The sequence below is a fragment of the Kryptolebias marmoratus genome, linkage group LG9, assembly GCF_001649575.2.
Source record: "Kryptolebias marmoratus isolate JLee-2015 linkage group LG9, ASM164957v2, whole genome shotgun sequence".
NCBI lineage: Eukaryota > Metazoa > Chordata > Actinopteri > Cyprinodontiformes > Rivulidae > Kryptolebias > Kryptolebias marmoratus.
In genome coordinates this window covers 9567847-9590225 of record NC_051438.1, presented here as the reverse complement: position 1 = coordinate 9590225, position 22379 = coordinate 9567847, and the positions used below count along the sequence as shown (strand labels likewise).

Genomic DNA, 22379 nt, shown 5'->3' with positions numbered 1-22379 from the left:
TGGGTGATAAGCCGGTATAAATTTAACATTGTGTGCATTAAATTGGTGTCTGACTTTTGATAAACTTCTTCAAATTTCTCTGACTGGATCAAAACACTCAGTTTTGTACTTATTAAAGGTTTTGTTTTTTTTTTTTTTAAAAAGAAACTCACTGACAAAGCCTCATGGAGACTATTTAGACATCTCTCTCCCTGCTTCCACCTGTGTGTGTGTGTGTGTGTGTGTGTGTGTGTGTGTGTGTGTGCAGCTTTTCAAATACCATATTTTTGTGCCACACAATTCAGCCTTCTCCCCTAATTGGCAGATATACGGTCGGCTCTCATAGCCTCCCTCCTGCAGCAAGTCTTTTTTGTCTCCTCAGATAGACAGAGATGGAAAGATGCTATCTCTAGTAATCAGAGTGTAGGGAGGAACTTTGAAGAGAGAGTTTCAATTATTCCACCTAGATGTGAAAGAAGAAGATATGCATTAAGCTTCCTTTTAAATAAAAAAAGAAGTTTACTCTGCACCTAAAGGCAGTGACATCACATGCACATACATATTTATAAAGTACTGCATATAGTCTGGGTTTTTTAAAAAACGCACTTCTTTGTGCATAACTGCATCTTATTAATGAACTGCAATCTTTGTGTATTCCTTTAATGACAATGATATTTGAAATTCAATTACTCGCTCGCCTTTGAGTTCAAACAGTGACTCTCATGGAAATTACCCATTGTAGTACGCTATCTTTGTAGGACGAGGTTATAATAGAATATTGTTGCCCTTTAGCTCTCTGCTCTGTGGTCAGATGCATTTAAATGTCAGCACTGTTTCCTGGCTTTTTTTTTTTTTTTTTTTCTGAAACGGGCTCGGAATAGGAACCATGAATGCCAGCCCGGCTCCTATTACCTGTCCGCCTCGGTTTGTGTCTGCGGCTCATTGTTTACGCCAGACTTTTATGGATCGCGTTCAAGTAACGCCGCCGATTCGAGGCGTATTTATAGCATTAAAAAGCTGTAATTGCCAGCTGATGACCCATAATGAGCTTCCCTGTAATAACCATGATTAATGCGCGGCTTGTTATTTAGATTTCACGGCTCCCGTTGAGTTACTGGTCAGCAGTGCATACATTTGATATAAACACGTATGGGTTGTTTTACTTACTTTTTTTTCTTTTTTCTAGATGGATTGACAGACTGCGTAGATCCAGACTGCTGCGAGCAGCTGAGCTGCGGCTCCGACCCCCTGTGTCACGGTTCCGCCGACCCGCTGGCCCTGCTGCAGCAGAGCCCGCAGTCCCCCATCACGCCGTCTGCATTCACCAGCACGCACACACACAGCTTCTACCGCCGCATACGCTTTCTACTTGGCAAGGCGGCCACACACACTCTCCCTGGAGACGTGCCCTTTGATACCAGGTATGCACTTGTTTACTCTTTGTGTGTGTGGGGCTCTGTGTGTGTGTGTGTGTGTGTGAGTGCAAGAGAAGCCTTTTATGTATTTGTTTTTCTCTGCCTCTGTCCTTGACTTGTCTTAGCACGCTGAAAGACATGAATTGTAGCATCAGTAACAATAAATAAAAGAAAACATTCATTCTCCCATTATTTGTTTAATGAATATGCGTACGCGAACGAGGCTTTTTCATGTGTTCACGTGCCTTTGCATACGCCCCGGTGATCCGTGTTACTCTGGAGACTCAGGCGGTGCATTGTTCTGTCCGCCGCTATCATTGTCAAAGTACAACTACAAAGTTTTTGCTCGCGACGTATTAATGCTTAACGCGCCGTTCCCTCACACCCATTGTGGATGTGTCGCCATGCATTTCTCAGTGCCCCCCTCGGTGCCATCTAGCAACAAAAAGACCCATCTCCCTTGCATCATGATGACCCAGAAAGTGTTTGGTTGGGGAAGACAAGAGGTGATGCCTCTCTGAAAAATGGCAAAGTGCATTTTTTTTTCTCCCCCCTCGCCTCTCTTGTAGAATAAACAAATAAATTAATTATGTGGCTGTTTTTTTTTTGTTTTTTTTTTGTTGCTGCTGTTTTTTGTTTTTCCCAGAGGATAAATCGATGGCAGCTTTCAGGATGGGAGTAACAAACAGGGCGATGCAGTCACCCACAGAAACCTCACCATTCTTCATTTAGCCATTTTCCAGAGTAATAGATATTACCCCATCAATGAGTGTGTGCGTGTGTGTGTGCGCGTGCATGGCTCCCGTGTCTAATTCTGTCTTCATTTGACCAGTGAACCAGCTATTCCAGATTTAACTGGTAGTTTTTCACACAATATGTTTATCTTTGTGAGGTAAAAGTCTATTTGAAAAGCATATTTTTTGCACTGCCTCGGGTAATACGAAGCAGACATTAAAGTTTAGTTTTTATATGACAAGGTGTTGAGAGGTTTTACTGTGGATGAGGCTATATTTATGGCCTCTATCCAGGCAATCTCTGGCAGATTTCTTTGTGCTAAAGAAGGGAATTGTTCTAAGCAGAATAAATGCAGCAGCTTTTTTTTTTTTTTCCACACACAAGGTCATTTGGCTGGTGCATGACAATATGCCGCTTTCTTCAAACAATGATTATGTTCTTCGGCATTGTGAACCTGTCATCGCTCTCTGTTTATCTCCATATTTTTGTTTTATCTTTCAACTCCCTGTCTTTGTTTTGACAGTCGGGTGGCTGTGATTCGAGGCAGCGTTGTGCTGCAGGATGGCTCTCCTCTGGTTGGAGTCAACATCACCTTCCCACAGCATCCTGAGTATGGGTACACAATCAGTAGGCAGGATGGAAGGTAGAAAACAAAGGAGAAAATACACAATCACACTCACTGACAAAAAAAAAACAAGGTAAGCACTCAGAAGGACTGATTTGGGTGTAATCTGGTCCACATGCAGACCGGCGGTGGGAACGCAAATAATTTGATTTGTAAAGAGCTGGCACGTCTGGAAGGGGCACCAGAGGGCATAAATGGAGTGACAGTGTTATCAGGAGGTTGCTAGAGCATCTGACATTCAGTCAAAACAGTGAGTGCCTCTTAGAGAGTGCCTCGTAGACACACTAGACGGCGTTAAAGAAACTCTGAGTTTGGTAGTGGTCACATTGTGGGTTTACTGGAGGCCATGTGGTTGTATCATGTAATTGCTGTCATATGAAGAGTGTAGATGTCACAGGGGCCTGATGTGGGTACCAATGGGTACGTGAGAGCACTCGAATAAGTTGTAACGGTTTCGGTCACCCAGAACAGACCGCACCAAGAGGGGATCCTCACATTGTAGTACACTCACACTCTAGTCATTACAGAACCCTACGACAGCTGCGCCTGCCATCTGGGCACAGGTATTGGACTTTTTAAAACACCATGTGTCGTCCCACACTGTGTCTCGGCGAGTGGCATCAGCCGGAGTACTGGTTCACCACCCCATGCATAGACAGTCATTAACACCAAAGCCAAGATGGCTGCGTTTAAAATGGCGCTGTAACTGGAAGGCATGGACTGATGAGGAAGGACGTTGTGTCATGCATTACCACTGATGACCACTGTTTGCACTTATGGCATTGTAGAAGGGAGAGGACCAATTTTTCGAGTGTTGTGGAAAAATATATCAGCCTTACTCAAGTCAAACGTTTTTGGTGTAGCTCATTTCATGCATAGCAGCCAAATGTTCATTCCAACAAAGTATAATTGGAAATTACATAAAACTACATATGTAAACAGAAAAAATACATACACTGTCATGATTTGGGGAGCCAAAGGATCTGACTTCAGGTCATCTCTGGTAAGTTATTTAGGGGACCCTGATGGTCATAGATCAGTGACATCCTGCATCCATGTCTTACCCCTCCTGAGACAGCACCCTTGCCTTGAACAAGCTACCCCCCCCCACTAAACTGCTAAAAAAGCCTTTTCTCCATCATAAAAAATGACACAGATGACAACAATTATTTACACAGTCATTCTGGACAGTAAAGCACAAAATAATGTGTTAATCAAGGCAGTATTTATATCTTGAGCTTACGTCACACATAGTTTGTTATCCAACTCCTATACACACACACTCGTACAGAGAGGATGTTTCTCAAGTCAGGTCTAAATATGGACGTGAGTTTGAACACGTTCCCTCATTAGGACATCTGGTTCAGATCACACATACACTTCTCTGGACTGTGAACAGACTCTTGGCTTTCCACAGAAAACCATACTGTTCATGCTTTCACTGCATAAATGTTTTTTTTTTTGTGTGCGTACCTGATAAATTATTCGTAACACATGCTTACTTTGGCTTAAAAAGATTTACTTCACATATTGATTTATATAATAATCCGGTTGCGACACCGCCTGCATCTTGTTGAGGTTGTCCCGCGGCCTACCAGGTTCCCCCAGACTTTCCTTCATGGCACATGTGTGGGATCAGCTTGGACGATCTTCCGGATCACGACAGAGAGTTGCAACACTTTGTTCTACACTGAATCCCCCATTTGCATCCAGGTCTGAAGGGGGGTGAGGCACCAGCAGTATATCCATACTGCCAGCTCTGTCATCCATTTTATCTGATATCGTCATCTCTGCAGCACAGTCACACGACCTTTCAACACTTTCAGTTTTATTCCACTGCTCCGTCTGAGTGCTTACCTTCTTTTTTGTTTTTGGTCAGGAAGTTAATTTGCATTACTGATTCTCCTCGGCTTTTCTTGCTCACTCTGCCCCCCCCGGCTCTCTTTTATTTCCAGTTTTGACTTGGTGACCTTCGGTGCGATGTCCGTGACCCTCATGTTCCAGCGGCCGCCCTTCCTCTCCCAAACCCGCACCGTATGGACGCCGAGCAACAACTTCCTGGTTCTGGATCAGGTGACCATGACCACAGAGGAAGCTCCGCCTCCCAAATGCGACATCCGGAGTGTTCTGAGCCCCTATCCGCTGGTTCTGCCTTACCCGCTTCCCAGATACACAGGGTCATGTGCAGAGAAGGGGCCGGCTGTGCCCGAGCTACAGGTACGACTCATTTTTATAGGTAAATAAGAGTCTGGAACTGTGCAGGCTGTGCGGTGTCGGTGCTGTGCTCAAACTCCGTTTCCCAACACGCCTAATAAATAAATCAAACAGAAATGAATAATAAAGTTATTGCAGTGCGTCCTAGGGGGAATTTGCATGTATAAATATATTTTCATACCAGTGCTTTCAGTATTAATCAGGACCTTTCACTCCAAATCTCACCTGATTTGGAGTGGTGGCTCATCATCTCCAAAGACAATTCAGTACCACCTTCTGAAATTTACATTTCATTGTGTTTAGTCTGCCACTGTGTGTGACTCTTTACTATAAAGCAAAAACACGTGGTGACACAGGGACAAGTCAGCCGTGACTCTTTTGCTGTGTGTAGAAGGAAATCAGTAAAAATAACTCCTGGATGTGATTTGTAACAGCTGAGCAGGAAACCCGCCTGGCCCCACAGGATTTTTTTGCAAATTTAGCTCATTTCATATTTGCATCATGCAAATGGAAGAAAAATGCAAATGTGTGCTACATTGATATACTTCCCCACCACAGAAGCAAATCGGGTGTCTGAAAGTCAACCGTGGAGGTCAGACTCCAACTCTCCAAAGTGTCAGTCGGAAGATTTTGTCTCTTTTATTGTTAAGACCGAACAAACCTAACCCTCCAGATTTACCCATAAAATAGACAAATGTTTAATGTGTGCCATGGGCTGTCATTTTCTTTGGCAGAGGAAATTGATTTTTCTTGCTCTCCCGTTCATTTCCACCATCACTTTACAAGTTCTTCAGATTTCTATCTAATGTGGGAGAATCGGGTGAGATTTGTAAGACGAGACACGGAAAACAAACGAAGGAACATTTTATCCCGTCAATAAACAACACCTCGGGATAAAGAAGCAGCCAGGAAAGGAAAGGAAAGGGGAAAAAAAAATGATTGAAAGGAAAGCAGTCAGTGTTCCTTTATGTTGTACTCGTGAATCGAAATAGAAGCAGCTTGTTCCGTCTCAGTCGTTGTCACGAACATCATTTTTATTTGCTTCTTGTTTTAGGATGTAATAATAAACTTTCTATATTTTCAAAAAAAAAACAACAAATTTTCTTTTATAGCCCTCCAACAGAAGGCTGTGGACACTTAATTTAACTGATCAGCTAGGGAAAAAAAAGTTTAAAAACATGAATCATTTTTGCTTACTTGCTCCACAGTTCCTCGCCGCGGCTCCTTTTTCCATAAACCTGCCAATAACTCTTATTGCAGCCGCTCGTTTTACAAATAAAAAGTCATGATGAAACACCTTTCTCATATTAATCTCTTTCCGCCGCTCATTTCACATTCACGCTCCCTCCTCGTCGCCCGTATTTTCCCCGTCTCGCTCTCCCCAGGCGATCCAGGAAGAAGTTTCCATCCCGGGAGCTTTTGTGAAGCTGAACTACTTGAGCACCCGCGCCGCCGGCTACTTCTCCCTGCTGCGGATCCTCCTCACCCCTCCCTCCCCGTCGTCCCCCGTCTCCCCGCTGGGCGGCCTGTCCAAGGTGCACGTCCGCACGTCCGTCCAGGGGAGGCTGTACCAGCGGTGGTATCCCGCCGGGCCCGGCCTGGTCCACAAGCTGGTGTGGAACAAGACGGACGTGTACGGCCAGGAGGTGTGGGGCCTCACACACGCAACTGGTAGGTGGAATAGGAAACGCTATAAGTGAGCCCCGTTGTTATTTAGGAAAATAACAGAAACGGGCGGCGTCTGCTGATGGGTGATGTAATCTGCACCTTTAGAATTGCTCGGAAACATTTCTACCCTCTCATTTCCCCGTCATCTGTGGACTGAAGGTACACATCGAACCAAACAAGTAATATCAGGGATTAAAAAAAACAAAAAAAAGTAAAACATCTAAAATCGAGCTCTGGAATAACAAACTGAGGGAGACTATCCATTTATTAATTCTGTCAGTGAAAACAACATTAATACGTTCAAAGTAATAAAAGCAGATTTATGACTGTTTCCTGCACTTCTGAGTTTTGGGAAATGGTTCGTCTGGAATAGCACAGAAGGACTCTTTGTTTTTGAGATGAAACAAACACTGCAGGAAGTTTTATTTTACAAATCGTCTGGAAATTTTTTATTCATAAGTTCGTTACTGGCAGATTTTTTTTTTTTACTTTAAACTTTTTACTAAACCACTGAATGTTTTGTTGGACTTAACCATCATTTGCTGAGTATTTGTTGAAATTTGTCAATATTCACAGAATATCGGATTTATTTTTTTTTTCGATTTCTTTAATTAAAATTCAAATAATCCACCATATGGCAAAACTGTTGTAGCTGGGAAAAAATGTTACATCATAAAATCTGGAATGGGGGGGAAAAAATAGAGGGAAAAATAGATTTATACAATATAATGGAAGTGATGCTGATTTTATTTATTTTTTCAATCAAAAAACCTACTTTTTAATAAAAAAGACACAATTTTATGATTTTCTTTCAAAAAGATGCAATTAATGTTCTGTAATTTGATATATCTGGGGTTTGTTAACAGCTTGTTAAGGCAAAAGTCCCGTTTATTTTATTTGGGCGGGTCAAATGTCAGATTTTTTTTGGCATCACACTACACGAATCAGACACTTCAGTGATATAAAAATGCATCTTATTGTACGGATGAAGCATCAGAAACATCATTTACTAAAGGTTCACTGGTTTAAAGTGAGTTCAAAAAGTTAAAGACATTGAGTCAGTCCTAAAATATATGCATATCACCAACAAGGCTAAAAAATTTAACAAACCTAAACTCACTATTGTCATATTATGCAAACATATTTAAATGTAAGTCAATAAAATCTGTGCTTTGGTTGTTTTTTTTTTTGGAGGGCAGAGAGCAGGAGCAGATTAGCGTAGCTTAGCATCGAAGAAAGTTGTGTGGCTCTGTCTCGAAGTTTAAAATATGTGACCTTTAGAGCTCTCCTTTTTTTTTTCTTCACATCTAAAAATACACAAAAGTGTTGCTACAGGGGGCTTTTTTTTTTTTTTTTTGCTTTCATTCTCTTTTGCAATCTCTCGACAAATGTCAACCAGCTGTTGTTCTCCAAGAAGTAGTTGCAGCCCAAGATTTATCACAAAACCACAACCTCTCCATTTCAGCCACGAGCTGAAGTGCATTCATTCATTTTTTTTTTTTTTTATTTTGAAAAACTGGAGGCGTTTCCTCTTGTTTATTGCAACAGGAGGGGTCGTTTTGCTCCAGTTGCAGATCCCGAACGAACCGATCGAGTGTGATGAGCACACCACTCAAACGCACCGACGGCAGATCTCTGATTAACTGTGAGGTCTGCGAGAGTACAGTTTGAGTTTTGTGGTTTGCATAAAAACCCCTGATTGAACGTCATTGTCTAACTGATTGACCATTCAGTAAGTAATCAACCGGTTGTTGAAGGACAGTCGTGCACTTGGCTGATGATTAATAATTAACGCAGTATTTGGTTTGGTTCCCTTATTGTTGGCTCGACAATGGCAGAATTATAAGAACGCGAGGAACTGCCCCCCTATAATTATATTATCACGAGCGATTTTAGAGGGTTTAATAGATGTGATGATGAGTCAATTGTTCAAAAGGGTGAAGATTGCAGTTTAGATTCCGCACCGTCGCTCCCACACCTTTAGCGTGAACGGTACCCAGGACCGGCGCCGTACGGTAGTGAGAGGGAGGAGCGGAAGGACGCGAAAGCTCGAAATCTTTTTATTTGAGAAGCTGGCTCTAAAGCATGTCATCTGCAGTGGCAGGGTGATTCGGAATAAGTCTAAACGCTGTTTATGAGAGAAATGTACGCAGAAAACAAAACATAGGTAGCTGCGTGGAAAGTTTAAAAGAATGGATACGCGGTTTTATTTTGAAAGGATAACAAAGTTGAAGCTACGCCCACAGGTGAGCTTCACTCTTTCTGCTACCTCCATCTTTGGTCATCGATCCACTGAGCTGGTGAAAAATTAGATCCTCGGTGATCAGAATTAGGGATCAGATATACCTGCAACAATTTGTTCCATCAGTTAAGGCATTTTTAGTGCAAGACTCGTGGTAAATTAAACATAAAGACCATATTCACTGCAACAATGTGAACATGCTCATTTTGAAAACAAAAATAGGAAACAGTGGCTAGTCTTAAATCATGAAATGGTTACTAACATTAGCCCTCATTTGGATAAATGTGGTTAACTAGGTTTAAATCTTCCCTCAGATATGTTTAGAATGTGTCTGTTTACAAAATCACATTGTTCTACCTTAGTTCTTTGTGTTTCGCATTATTACAAATTCATCGTGGTGCATTCAGTTGACTCAGATGTTGAAATTTCTGATTTCCAAGTCGGAAAATATCAACTAAAACAGCGATTTTCCAAAGCTGGGGTTCAGACCCCGTTGTGGGTTGTGAAATATCAAACGGGGGTCTAGTGAAAATTTACAAAAATCCTGTTAAATTTTAAAAAAATTGACTATAGCATATTTAGCGTTAGCTGTTGCAAAGAAATAAAAACAGCAGTCATTATCGGATGAAAATAATTAATAGTGAGGATTTGACTGGGAAAGCTGAAGTTCTCTGACCTCAATATCCAATATGGCTCCCCTGCTTATGAAAAGCAGAGATAGCTGTTATAATAAATGTTATATTTTCACGTCTGTCAGTTTGAATCCCATTAAATCAGCCACGTATGCAGACTTTGACATCCACTGTTAGGAAATGCGTTGCTCCAGCGTTTGAATGCACAGAATATAGGAAAATACATTATCGGCTTGTGATGCAAATAATAGATCAAGATGTCCTGATACACGCTCAATAATCAATAACTAGTTGTTCACGTGCGAAAGGAGGACCATCAGTCTGCAACCGATCGTTGATGAGGCTGACGCTCCTTCTTTGGCGTGTGAACAACTTATTTTGGGTGTCACCAGCAGCTGGTCGATTTGGCGAAGGTGCAGCTGATAAGGCTGCTCAGACTGAAGAAGTCTTTTGGATAAAAGACGAAACGTTTCAGCAAAGAGCTCGTCCGGGGGACTTGACTCATTCTCGTTAGAATAGATCAAGATCCGTTTGTTTCCCTCTTAAGCTAAATTATTGTAAGCTATGGCATTTTAAGAAAAATACCTTTTTTTTGTTCCATTTTTTATGAGGGGAAACTCTGGATATCCCCATTAAAGATCGTTTCCCGTTTTATTTGTTCATCCATACTTTTTCCTTTTTTTTTTTTTTTTTTCTCCAAAACAGCAGCGGGACGCAGTAAAGCTTTAACATTTAAGGCGCTGTATTTCCATTATCTGTGTCTGCATGTCTGCGGGGCTTGTAGACAAACATCTGCAGCTGCAGGAGAGAGCTTTCTATAAGTACTGACATCAGGTTTCGAGGCGGCTTTGACCACTCCAGTGTAGGGTCTCTCTACAGAGATTGCATCTCACCACGGCTGCCCTCCCCCTCCCGATCCAGCCTCTCCTCCTCTTATCTGTCGGAGCTGCATTTCATCTGCCCCACCTCTCGCCGATCTCTCACCTTTTCACAACTCAAACGTTCCTTTTCCGTATTATTATTAGTTTTCCCCCCCTGCCTTGCTAAACCACTTCGCCCTCTTTACCCTGTTCCCGTATCTCCCGCCACCTCTCGCGGCCCCGCCGCCGCCGCCGCCGTCCCGGACTCCCCTCCCCTCCCCTCCTTGCTTTGTTATTTCCTCCCTCCCGTCTGATCTCCCGCGTTGCCTCGCCCCTGTTTTCCTCTGCCCTCCATTGTTTCCTCCTCTCTAACCCGTGTTTTCTCCTGATGTACTTCCTCGTGCTCTGTTGGCACAGCGACACACCGGATCTCAGTCGCACAGACACGAGCGCGTGCACGCCGACCGCCGCACGTGCACGCACGCACACCCGTGTGCTCGCAGATTGCCTGAGAAGGAGAAGGAGCAGGAGAGAGAGGAGGGAGAGAAGGAGATCATGCTCTGTTTGCTGGGGTGAACACATCGCCCGAGGCTCCAGCAGCGGAGAATGAAAGCTTTCACCTGTGAGATATTGAATGTGCGTTTATGGACTACGGTGTGCACGCGGATTGTTTGTGAGCGAGTGTGTCTTCGTGTGCTGGTTCCTTTCTTGTAATATAGCTACAACGATATTAGGTTGTGGAGCTATTTTTTATTTTTTTTTTACGAAAACACAGAGACTTTCCCTTTGAGATTGCTTCGCCCGTTTTGTCCTCGAAAAGTCTTGTTGCTTAAATGGAGTCAGTTTGATTGTATTTTATTTTAAACAGGACGATGTGTTTTCCGCTCAGTTTTCACAAGGAGGAGATCGCCTCAAGGATGATGCAAAGTGACTTTTAAGGGCACAATGCGTCACAATTTAGGGCATCTGGTGATGTTTGTGTCCGTGCCTTTGTACCGAGAGATCTAAATCTCAAAAATCACTGAACAGATTTTAATGGCGCGTTCAGAAACTGATAATTAGACGGACGTCGACAACTGATCGGCTCTTAGCAAACGCAAAAACGTCTGTCAGTTTTACAGATGTTGGGTTCAGATTTAGTGTGGTAGTAGCTGATCACTGTCTCCAAAACATACAGAGGGCAACACACTGCATGGCATCTTTCTTTAAAAACCCTGACATCAACTGTTGGAGTCAACCCTGTTTGTTTGTTAGCAAAATATCTCCACTGAACAGGTTTCGGACGTACATCTAAACTGATTAACTTCTGGAGTCAAGATGGCCGCCACAGCTAAGAGGCCTTAACCAACACAAAAATGTCTATCCTCGGTTCGTTTTACAGACATTGAGCTAAAATTTGATGTGGTAGTAGCTGAGAGCACATCCCATTCTCCAAGCGTTAAAAGATTCAATAAGACATTGCATTGTAGCGTGACCTTGCATATAATGTTGTTTTCAAGGTTTGACAGTATGCGTTCCTTTAAGGAATGCTAGGTCTTTCATTTATATTGTAAAGAAAGTGTTTCTTTTTCTTTTTTTTATTATTTTTTTTTTGTAGAACCTGTTAAGTTGAGCATCACTAAAAGCCTTACTTTTTGCCTTTCGGTTCTGTTTCTGTCCTTCAGAAACAACCGGAGCTCAGCTTCGAGACACACAAAATTGAAACAAATGGACCTTTTGAGCAACCTTTAAAGATATTTCCTGGACTGAGAACTTTTTTTTTTTTTTTTCTCCCCCCCTCTTAGAAGTATAAGGTTTCTCTTTTTCTCCCTGAAAAATCCACCGTGTTCCAGAGGACCCATTATTTTTTCTCTCACCAATCACCTTATCGATTGCACGCTCTGAGTGGAGATTTAAGTTGGCGCTGTGTGTCTGCAGAGAGTTTCTCTCGGTGTAAGAGAATCTCCCGGGCCCGTGCATAATCGGAGCAGCTCCACTTATGCATTCCACCGTCTCCGCTGGTCTTTATGCTGACTTGGCTGCCTGGTTTCCCCTCAAGCTCCCATCAGTTCACACAGACTCGTGGCTCTACAGTGAAGCAAGTTAAGAGAGATCAGCGCCAACAGTGATTGACAGCGACAACTGCTCCTTCGCAGCTTTTTGTGTCGGATGTGTCAAGCTTCGGGCGCTCTTAAGCGTATCATTACTTTCATTTAAGCAGACTTAAATCATCTTTAAAGAAAAAAAAAAATGTGATTAAGGTAACGGTTTGAGGCACCTACAGTTCCATTCTGCAGCGCTCCTTAAAATCAACTCAATAAAATATTAAACCATCCCTTAGCTGAATGTGAGATCAAGTAGCTTATTATTTTTTACAAAGGTGATGTAATGGTGACAACTGGAAAAGGAAAACCCCGAACAGTTTGGGGATGTTGTATTGTAGGCTGCTTTGTTTTGGCCTGCTCCTCTGTGGCAGGAATCTGCGACCTTTCCAATCAAAAGAGCCACTTCTGCGCCTTTGCTCACTAAAATAAAATATCTCCAAAGTAGCAAAATGTGCTAAAACTGTGATCATCAACTGGTGGTCCACAGGCCACTTCTAGGTCACTGTAAGGGGGGTCATTTCTGGGCTGTGGGGGCGGGGACGCCTGCACTGGAAGCTTGAAATAAAGATAACTTTATTATGTATTAAAAATATATTGTTTATTATATTTTAATGGTAAAAATCTATAATAGGTCGTTGGTGTTTTTACATATTAGAACAAAAGCAAATACCTGTGTAAAAAGGAGGGGAAATATTTTAAAGCCTGTACCACCTTGGATCAAATTAAAACATTGAGCTACTATGTGGGTCCTTTTTATTTGTGGAAAAATTATCAGACATTCCACTTAGCATATATCCATCCATCCAATTTCCTTGACCCACTTTTTCCTTTCCGGGTCTCACGGGAGCTGTTGCCTGTCTCTAGCCGTCACTGTGCGAGAGACGGGGGGACACCCTGGACAGGTTCATCGCAGGGACATGTAGAGACAAAACAAGAGACAACCATTCACTCACATCTGAGGACAATTTTCCATTCGGCAGTGAACCTAAGATGCGCGGTTTTGATCCGTGAGCGGAAAGCTGACGTACCCGCAGAGAAGCCACACACCCACGGGGTAAACATGTAAGCTCCACCCAGAAAGACCAGGAGACGAACCTGCGCCCTTCTCGCTGTGAGGCGACAGCTCTAACCACTGCATCGCCATGCCGCACACTTAGCAAATAGTTTAAGTGGATATCTAATTGTGACTTATCGATATATGCATCCATTTTCTTTACCCGCTTTTCCATCCCGGGTCGCGGGGAGCTGGTGTCTGTCTCCAGCCGTCACTGTGCGAGAGGCGGGGGACACCCTGGACAGGTCGCACGTCTTATTGATATACTTTAATAGATATATATTTTAAAGACATTCTTTTACCTCAACCTTAAATTATATTGTTTTATCTTGTCACACATTTCCAAACACATTGTTTTAAAGACTCTGAGTCTACAAAACTGGAATTTGCTTTTTTTTTTTTTTGGACAGCTTGACTTAAAAGTATTGAAAAAATGTAGATTAGAGAGAAAGATCAGACTGTGTGGCTGGGTCACTACAGTGGCTAACAGGCTAACAAGCTACCAGCATGTTTCAGTCTTTGTGTTATTAGTTTCATTCACACACAGTATCTGCCAAAAAAAAAAAAAAAATAATTGGGCAGGAAAATTGCTGAAATTACCCTTTTCTGGTAATGTTGTGAAAATCAAGAACAATTATTTCAATGTTATTTTTGGTCAAAGTTCAAAGAGCTGCTGCGGAGCTACTGAAGAGCCGCGAGCTGCAGAACCCTGCTCTGTGGGAAGAGTCGCTGCAAACGATGGAACATCTCTGTCCTGATGGGATTCTTCTCTTCCAGGATGACAGGGCCTCCGTCCGTCAAACATAAAGGGTCACTTAAATGGTTTGACGGGCTTGACAGTCGGACACCCACCGGAGACTTCAGAGCAGCATGTTGGACAGCTAACCTGACGTGCCAGATGGTTTACTGTTGAGCACAACCACACAGACCTGATTGTTATTGGGATCTCACACTAAATGCCAGAATTTGTCTGCTTCAGAAGATCATTAGATGGCATTCTTCATCTTCACTAAATTTAAAAATCAATGCATGTGAAACAAGCATTTCTTGAAGGAATGCATGTCACCCACCACTTTGCGCACCAAAGGTTTAAATAAAGATCTCGCCCAATCTGTTAGCACCCTGGGTTTGTGTCGGAGATGACTCAGCTACTTTCACACCAAATCTCAGCTCAATATCTGCAAAACTGACTGAGTTATAGTCACTTTTGTGTTTTCTAATTTCGATTAGATGTGGCGGCCATCTTAAAAAGGGTAGGCTCCGAAATTGAATCATTTGTAGCTGTTTACCCAATAATTATCTTCTGAGAGTTTCATTAAAATCCGCTCACGGGTTCATGAGATATTTTGCTAACAGACAGACAGGATTGACTTCAACGGTTAACGCCAGAGTTTTGAACAAAGACGTGTGCAATCAGTTAGTGCTTAACGTATGTGTTTGGGGTGACTCCCAGCTACTGCCACACCAAAGTTTAGCTCATTATTGGTTTAATTGACCGTGATCTAGTCATTTTTGTGTTGGTTAAGGTCAATGAGATGTGGAGGCCATCTTGAAATGGGTTAACTCCAAAACCTAATCAGTTGTACATCTAAATCCAATTATTACATTGAGGGTTTTGATGAAATGTGTTTGGTGGATATTTTGCTAACAGGCAGACAATCAGATGATGAAACTGCTCCACCTGCTGAATCCAATCAGTGATTAGATGTTTTATTAAAGCAGCCATAAATAAGTACGATCAACTCAGTTATCCAGCTAGTTTTTCTTCCTAGCTTTGGATCTGTTTTTTATTCATATTGAGGAGCAATGTCAATTAGGTTTTTAAAAACCTTTTGATGTCCTGACTGCTTCTTTAAAAAATGAGTGGAGGGTTTTATATTCACCAGACTTCTGAACTCTCATGTTCATTCTCAGAACATTCCTGTGAAATATTTGGTACAGCTGATTAGCTTCTTTTAATCAAGTAAAACATTAAAAAGCTGAATGAACTTATTTAGATCGAGTCCACTAACTTGAGTCCCCCCCTCCCGCCCCTCTTATTCCTCATTTAGTGCTAAAACTTTTCAAAACAGTTTGGGAATGTGGAGGATTTGTCCTGCAACGATAAGGCGGAAAACCACGTTCGTGCTTTCTGGTGATTTATTACAAAACTGCTAGCGACGGACACAGGTTCATGCAGTGGGCGAACTTCTGATGATAACATTATCAACCAGACAGGAGATATTTATTCATGCTGCAGCTCGTGATCCGAACGCAAATCGGCTTCCAAGTCAGCGCGTGACACCCGCTGTCCTTATCAGCCTGACACATCCCAGTCCGTGCGTACGGATGTCCTTCTTAGAACATAATGAAATCATATAGAGATCAGGAACTACAAATGCCGTAAAACGATGCAGTTTTCATCCACGGAGCCGAGTGTGAATGAACACGACTGCGTCACGCCTCGGTAAGATGTAACCGTCAGATCTGCTTGTGTTTTAATGATGTGGTATTGGTAAGTTTAGGATCCCCCACCGTCCGTGGCAACGGGTTTGTGCTTGTGTGTGTTTTTAGCCTTTGTCGGTGTGTTATCTGTGTCCGGTCACATGTTGTAAAACAGAGGTGTCCAAAGTGCGACCCGCGGGCCATTCACAGCCCTCGCAGTGATTTTTGCGCTGCCCCGAATGCGATTTAAGAATAAGAACATTTTGGCTTTCGAAGTTGATGCAGATGGACACTTTTTGATTTTAAGGGGGATATTTTAATTTAACTGAAAATCAGATGAAACACTTTTATTTAAGTGTGCAATGTTATGCAACCCTAGCTTTAAACAGCCGTGTTTATTTATTTATTTCAATTTCGTGATTAAAAAAAAAGGACCAAGAACCTTTACAGACTGTCACCAAAAAGTAGCCTTTTGGGTACCCATTCATAAAATTTGGCTAAATAAAGCAACCTTCTTCTGTTGAATAAATTGTTGGGAAATTGGACGCCATTAGGGACCGCTCTTACTAGTGTCCCTTCAAACCTAACCTCATACGAATCGGTTTTAATGACTGCCAGCTGCACACTCTGACCGCCCTTTTGGAACGGGCCAAAAACTCTCTCAGGTGGGACTCAAACTGTGAGGGAACAAAATTTGTCCTGTCAGGCGTCCACAGGCAGACCACATGACGGCTTTTCAGTGACTGTTTTTGAAGAAAAGTGACTCGCTTTACATTTTGAGATTAAAATGTCCGCTTCCAAGCACAAGAAAACAAACAAAACAAAAACCAATAAAGACAGAAAAATCAGAGCAGCTGAGGGTTTTTCCTTTTCAAGGTAAATGTTCGTGTGACTTTTTTAATCAAAAATTCACATTTTTGTGGCCTGCAAGTACTTTCAGCTCCAGGGTTTTGGCCCACGTGTTAAAAAGGGTTAGACGCCCCCGTCGAAGAATGGCACTGGACTTTTGTGCGTCAGCGTGTCTGGAGTTCTCCTACAGCTTTGTCACCTGGTGCCTTGCAACACATTTCAAGTGGTAAATTACTGCTAAGACATGGTGACTCCTGCCAAGCCAACAAAAAAAAGAAAGAAAGGAAGGAAGAGGCTGTTATTTGTTAGTTGTAGTGAGAAGCTACGCAGCGTATCATTAGACTGAAGAGGCCAAGCAGCTAATTCTAGGGCTCCTTCATGAAGATGGACTCCTCCTGATTACGCCTCAGCTTCTCACTGATCTGTCTGAAAAACACACACTGATGAGGTCTTCTTTCATCTGTTGCTCTCAGTACAATACGCTTTGGAGAGTTGTAAGAAATGGGTGGGGAAAGGTTTTTTTTTTTTTTTTTACAAAAACACCACTTCCTGTGGTCGTTTTTTCCCCCTTCGTTACTCCAAAGCCAATCAGTCTGTAGCACAAAGTTCCCGTCAGCGAAGCCTTACCGTGTGTCTGTGTGTCTGTTTTCCTTTCAGTGTCGGTGGGATACGAGTACGAGTCGTGTCCCGGCGTCGTCCACTGGGAAAAGAGGACCGCCCTGATGCATGGGTTTGAGCTGGTGCCCTCCAGCCTCGGAGGATGGTCCCTGGACAAACACCACGCCCTCAACATACGGAGCGGTGAGGACAACGCTCCACGCCACTCAACGAATACTGTACACTTCCTCTGTTGGCCCGTGTTGGGTTTGTTGCACTTTTAACAAGCACAAAAATGAATTCTTACATTTTTAAATGTAGATAGATAGATAGATAGATAGATAGATAGATAGATAGATAGATAGATACTTGTCCTCACATGGGAACTATATTTTGACTTGCGTGATAAATGTTTTGTTGTGTCCATAAAGTAGCACAATGATACTGAGTCCAGTTCATGACACAAACACCTAATTTAGATGAAGTATTGGTAGCTTGAATATCTAAAGTTGGCTTCTAATAAATAGGCAGACACTAATTAAATCTTACATAATCAATAAAAACATGAAAGGTGGTTAAGAAACTAATATTACAATATAAGCCTCAGGAGATGCTAGGGGTACAATGAAGTGGTCTTTGGTTTTGTTGCGCTGGCAGAATGGGGATTTTGTTCCCTTCCAGGCCACCGTCAACCCCAGAAAACAGTCATCGACAAGCTTTCCGTTTTTTCCCTGACGCTTACGAGGCACAGGTCACCGTTTCCGTTTCCATTTTTTCACGTTCAGGGTTTCACGTTTCTGACTTCACCTTTCACTGTCATGTAAACCCAGTACGAGCATTTCAGACAGCCCAAAAAGGAAAATCTATCACTTAATACAACCAGAATAGCTAAACTTTGGCGAAAACAGAGGGATGTCATATCACTGGCTGAGACAACATGTTCTGTGGGCTTTTAAAGATTTACCGCACTTCTCGTTTCCCAGGAATCCTTCATAAGGGGAATGGAGAAAACCTCTTCCTGTCCCAGCAGCCCCCTGTCATCAGCACCGTCATGGGGAACGGCTTCTATCGCAGCGTGCCCTGCGGCTCGAGCTGCAGCGGCGCGGCGCGGGACATGATGCTGTTCGCCCCCGTGGCGCTGGCCAGCGGCCCTGATGGATCTCTCTACGTTGGAGACTTCAACTTCCTCCGCAGGGTCCACCCCGACGGCTACACCAGGACCATACTGGAACTCAAGTGAGTGCCCGGAGCTCGTCGGGTGAAAGATTCTGCATCGTTGCACGACGAGATATTTGGAAGCAGATGATCTTTTTTTGTTGTTGTTTTTGTTTTTGCCGTTTTCCACTACTACAATTAGCCGGGCTGATGTTGCACTAGCTGTGCTCAGCACCATCTGCAGCAGCGATCTGTTTGATCTCGGTGCACTGCTCTGAAGTTTGTCTTTATGCAAAGGCAGAGCGTGTGAGGTTCACACATCACAGGCCCTAATCTACCTCTTTAGGATGTGAGAGAAGCTTTTCTGTGAAACAAAGACACTTTTTTTTCTGTGGATTATGATGATATCGCCTACTGCGCTGCAGGCACTACATTCTCTATTTCTGTATTTTCTCAAGCGTAGAATCTCGATGGGATTGCACAGTCATTTGTCCTGTGGAGTGTTCTCCTTATGTAACTTTACTCTCTCATTTGCTATCATTATTGTACCTCTGACTAATATTTCTGGTTTCACTGCGTCTCTATTTGATACTTCCCCCCTCTCCCCATCCTCCTGGGGATGGGATGCCAAAAGCTTCCTGTTTAGGTTAATATTTAATGTGGCGCAATACAGCCATGTGAATCAAACCTAATCCCGTTTTATGAGACGAAAACTGACTCATTTGTATGAAATTTTGAACAATTCTTGTTAGCATCATAAATAATTGTTACCTTCTCTTCTCTTCTTTTCAAACACCCATTAATGGCATATTATCAGGAACCGGGACACCCGACACAGGTGAGAACTCCTCATTAACAACTTCTTTATAGAAATGCACAAACACACACACACACACACACACACACACACACACAATGAAGTCGGTATCAGGAGACAAAACAGGACTTGTTGGAAAATGCCTCACAGCTTTTTAACTGGGTTTGTTTGCTGCAAATTGCATTGACCTGACTTCCTGACAAATCCTCCACACACCGCAGCCAGAGTCTGCACACATATTCTCCCCTCTGCAGTCAGATCTATCAAATCCTCATTTAAAATTCCACCAGGCCGTATTAAATTTGTACACTGGAAATCAGCCAAAATGTCAAGGATTTCTTTTTTTTTTTTTTTTTTTAGAGGATTACTAAAAGTCTGTTTGGAGGGTGCGTCGGTTCACTCGCTTTCTGAGCCCAAATAAAAGCACGAGGTTGGGAAATGGTTTCACCATCATCCCTGGCCTCAAGCTTGATGGTGGTGTGGGCTCCGTGCACCGTGTTTGACAGAAGATTAGACAGATGTTATAGGGTTTTGTCTGTGTGTGTGTTGGGTTTTGTCTGTGCGTGTGTGTGTGTTTCCGTCTGCAAGGGCACCACTATCATGGGTTTTATCGAGCCAATTGTGTGCATTTGTGTGCTTCTCTCTGTTTGTGTGTTGGAAAGATCCCATTTCAAAACACGGAGGTCTTTTTCAAGATATTGCCTACCCTGCTAAAGTTTCAGGCCACTTAAATATGATAACCGAACTGGCTGTTTGCGGGACAGCGCGCGCATATGTCCACACACATGTCTGCGGGAATATAAACATGCAAACTGGAGTATAATTTCCCTTCTCGAAAGCTTAAGACATTGATTCTCAACATCCACCACCAGCAGTTGCCAGGAGATAAATAGAAAAGACTGAGATGCCGCTTAAGTAAGTCGAGAAAATCCAAATTACTCTTCGTTTAAGCAACCTGCAAATTGATTTATCTGCAGCGGCTACGGCACGCAGGCGGAGGAAGTTGAACAGTTAGCTCTTTAACGTCTGACTGAAAATGATACGGCAGCAAGAGAGTAAGGCATCGACTGTGGAGGCGCTTCAAAATGGCTGAAACAGACAGCTTAGAGTGCGAGAAATAAAGTTCCGTGAAGCACTCGGAACAGATGTTTCCTGCAAAAAAAACCAACTAAAAATTAAAAAGCTTAAAAGAAACTCAAACAGATTGTTTAATTCTGATCGAAGAAATGGTGGATTTGGCAAAACAGATGTTCAGTTGGAATGTGCATTTAAAGCGATAGTACAGATATTTCCGCGGAACCGTTATGAACAATTAATATCTTAAAGTGACGAGCTAATGACTGGTCCTGGCAAGGTTAAAACCAAACTGGTTTGCTGTCATCTAAAAACAATTCTGATCTCCAAACTTTCATTAAGGGTTCATTTGAAGGCTGATTTGTAATTTATTTTATTTTGCGTTACATGGCTCTTCACATAGAATTGCATGGTTATTGTCAAACACAAGTAGTGCTAGCAGCAGCAGCAGCTAGTTGTAGCACTTTTAGTGCAGCTTGGGACTCTTCCATTAGGAATGTCATCATATTTCTGCCACAATAACCGTGTAATGTAATAATAATGGCAGTGGAAAGCTCTGGTCTCAATTAACTGTCAGCTCATCAGTCCAATCAGAATTAAAGTTTGTTTCTCCAAACTCAAGTTGTTCAAAGCGCTATCTACAACAGGTAAGATATTAATTGCTTATAGTCTTTGAGTGGAACATTACATTTAAAGATTTGAGCATATGTTTTATAGCTGTATGAGTGCTTTTCATCCCGGGGAATTAAGAACTTGCCGTTGAACTTTGAATTGGAACTTTTTCATATAATGTAAGCTTAAGTCTTCAGTTCTTTTCTCAGCTCTCTGCATCAGGAATCTAAATCCTCCTGTAAGACATATATTATTAGACGATCTGAATTTTAAAAGTCACATCAACCATATCGCCAAATAGTTAATAAAACTAACTGTGCTGTTCGTATTCTCACAGGTATTAGGAAATTTTAACATACTATTCCTGTTTTAAGATCCCTGCGCTGGCTTCCTAATAAAAGCAGATTTTAAAATTTTATTATTTGTATATAAAGCATTAAATGGCCTCGCAACATATTAACCTTTTAAACACCAGTCGGTCAGACCGTGGTAACTTAGTCACGCTTCGTATGTTTTCTAAATCAGCGCAAAAGGCTTTTATTATTCTTGATCCAATAAAATGGAGTACGCTGCTTTTGGCTCTGAAAGAAAGGCTCCACTGTAAATATTTTAAAAAGGCGAATATAAAAAGTTTTTACTGCGTATTTTGCATTAACAGTGTTTTGATTAAGTGTGTGAATATGTCTGTTTTAATGCGTTCATAAATCTGTTGTTATTGTGCACCTTCGTCTTTTGTGCCCTGGTTTATTTGTGTGTGTGTGTGTGGAGGGGTCTGTTAGCATAATATCTCATGAACAATTGGACACATTTTAATGAAACTTGCAGAAATTAATCGTTGGATGCACGTCTACAACTGATTAACTTTTGGAGTCGGCCTGATTTAAATTGGCTGCCACAGCCAACCAAGCTGAAGAGTAACAAAAAGTGGTTGTAACCCAGTCAGTTTTACAGATGTTGAGCTGAAATTTAATGTGCTGGTAGCTGAAAGTCAATCACAAACACACACCATAAGCGTGACATCTCGGGACATTTCTCTTAAGGTTATTTTTAACTCTAGAAGAAGATGATCTTAGTCTAAAGTCTTTTTCTGATTATATCCATAAAATTATGAGTCAAATGTTGATCCAGCCTGAGCTAAATTCAGGTGACGCGTTCAGAAGTTTGTGCGTGGAGGTTTAAGTCAGGTAATTGCGTTGCGGTACAAGAGAACAGAAAGTGTGGAATCACTGGTTTTTCGCTGTATGAACTGGATTCTTCTCAAGGCACTTTGGATTCTCTTTCTTCCTTTCCCTGGAGGTTTCTCTTTTAGTTCCTGCTTCCGCTTCGTTTTTTTTTTTTTTTTT

At 42.2% G+C, this 22379-nt stretch overlaps 1 protein-coding gene across 2 annotated transcripts in view; it reads left to right on the top strand.

The window, feature by feature from the left end:
• The window catches only part of tenm1 (teneurin transmembrane protein 1), a 265666-nt gene that overhangs the window by 157557 nt on the left and 85730 nt on the right, over positions 1–22379 (top strand). For both annotated transcript variants that reach the window (XM_017419725.2, XM_025006695.2), the window contains exons 15-21: positions 1166–1400; positions 2653–2772; positions 4710–4971; positions 6354–6639; positions 17439–17582; positions 18362–18614; positions 19351–19371. In XM_017419725.2, coding sequence (XP_017275214.1) covers positions 1166–1400; positions 2653–2772; positions 4710–4971; positions 6354–6639; positions 17439–17582; positions 18362–18614; positions 19351–19371 — 1321 coding nt within the window. The remainder of the gene's footprint in view (positions 1–1165; positions 1401–2652; positions 2773–4709; positions 4972–6353; positions 6640–17438; positions 17583–18361; positions 18615–19350; positions 19372–22379) is intronic.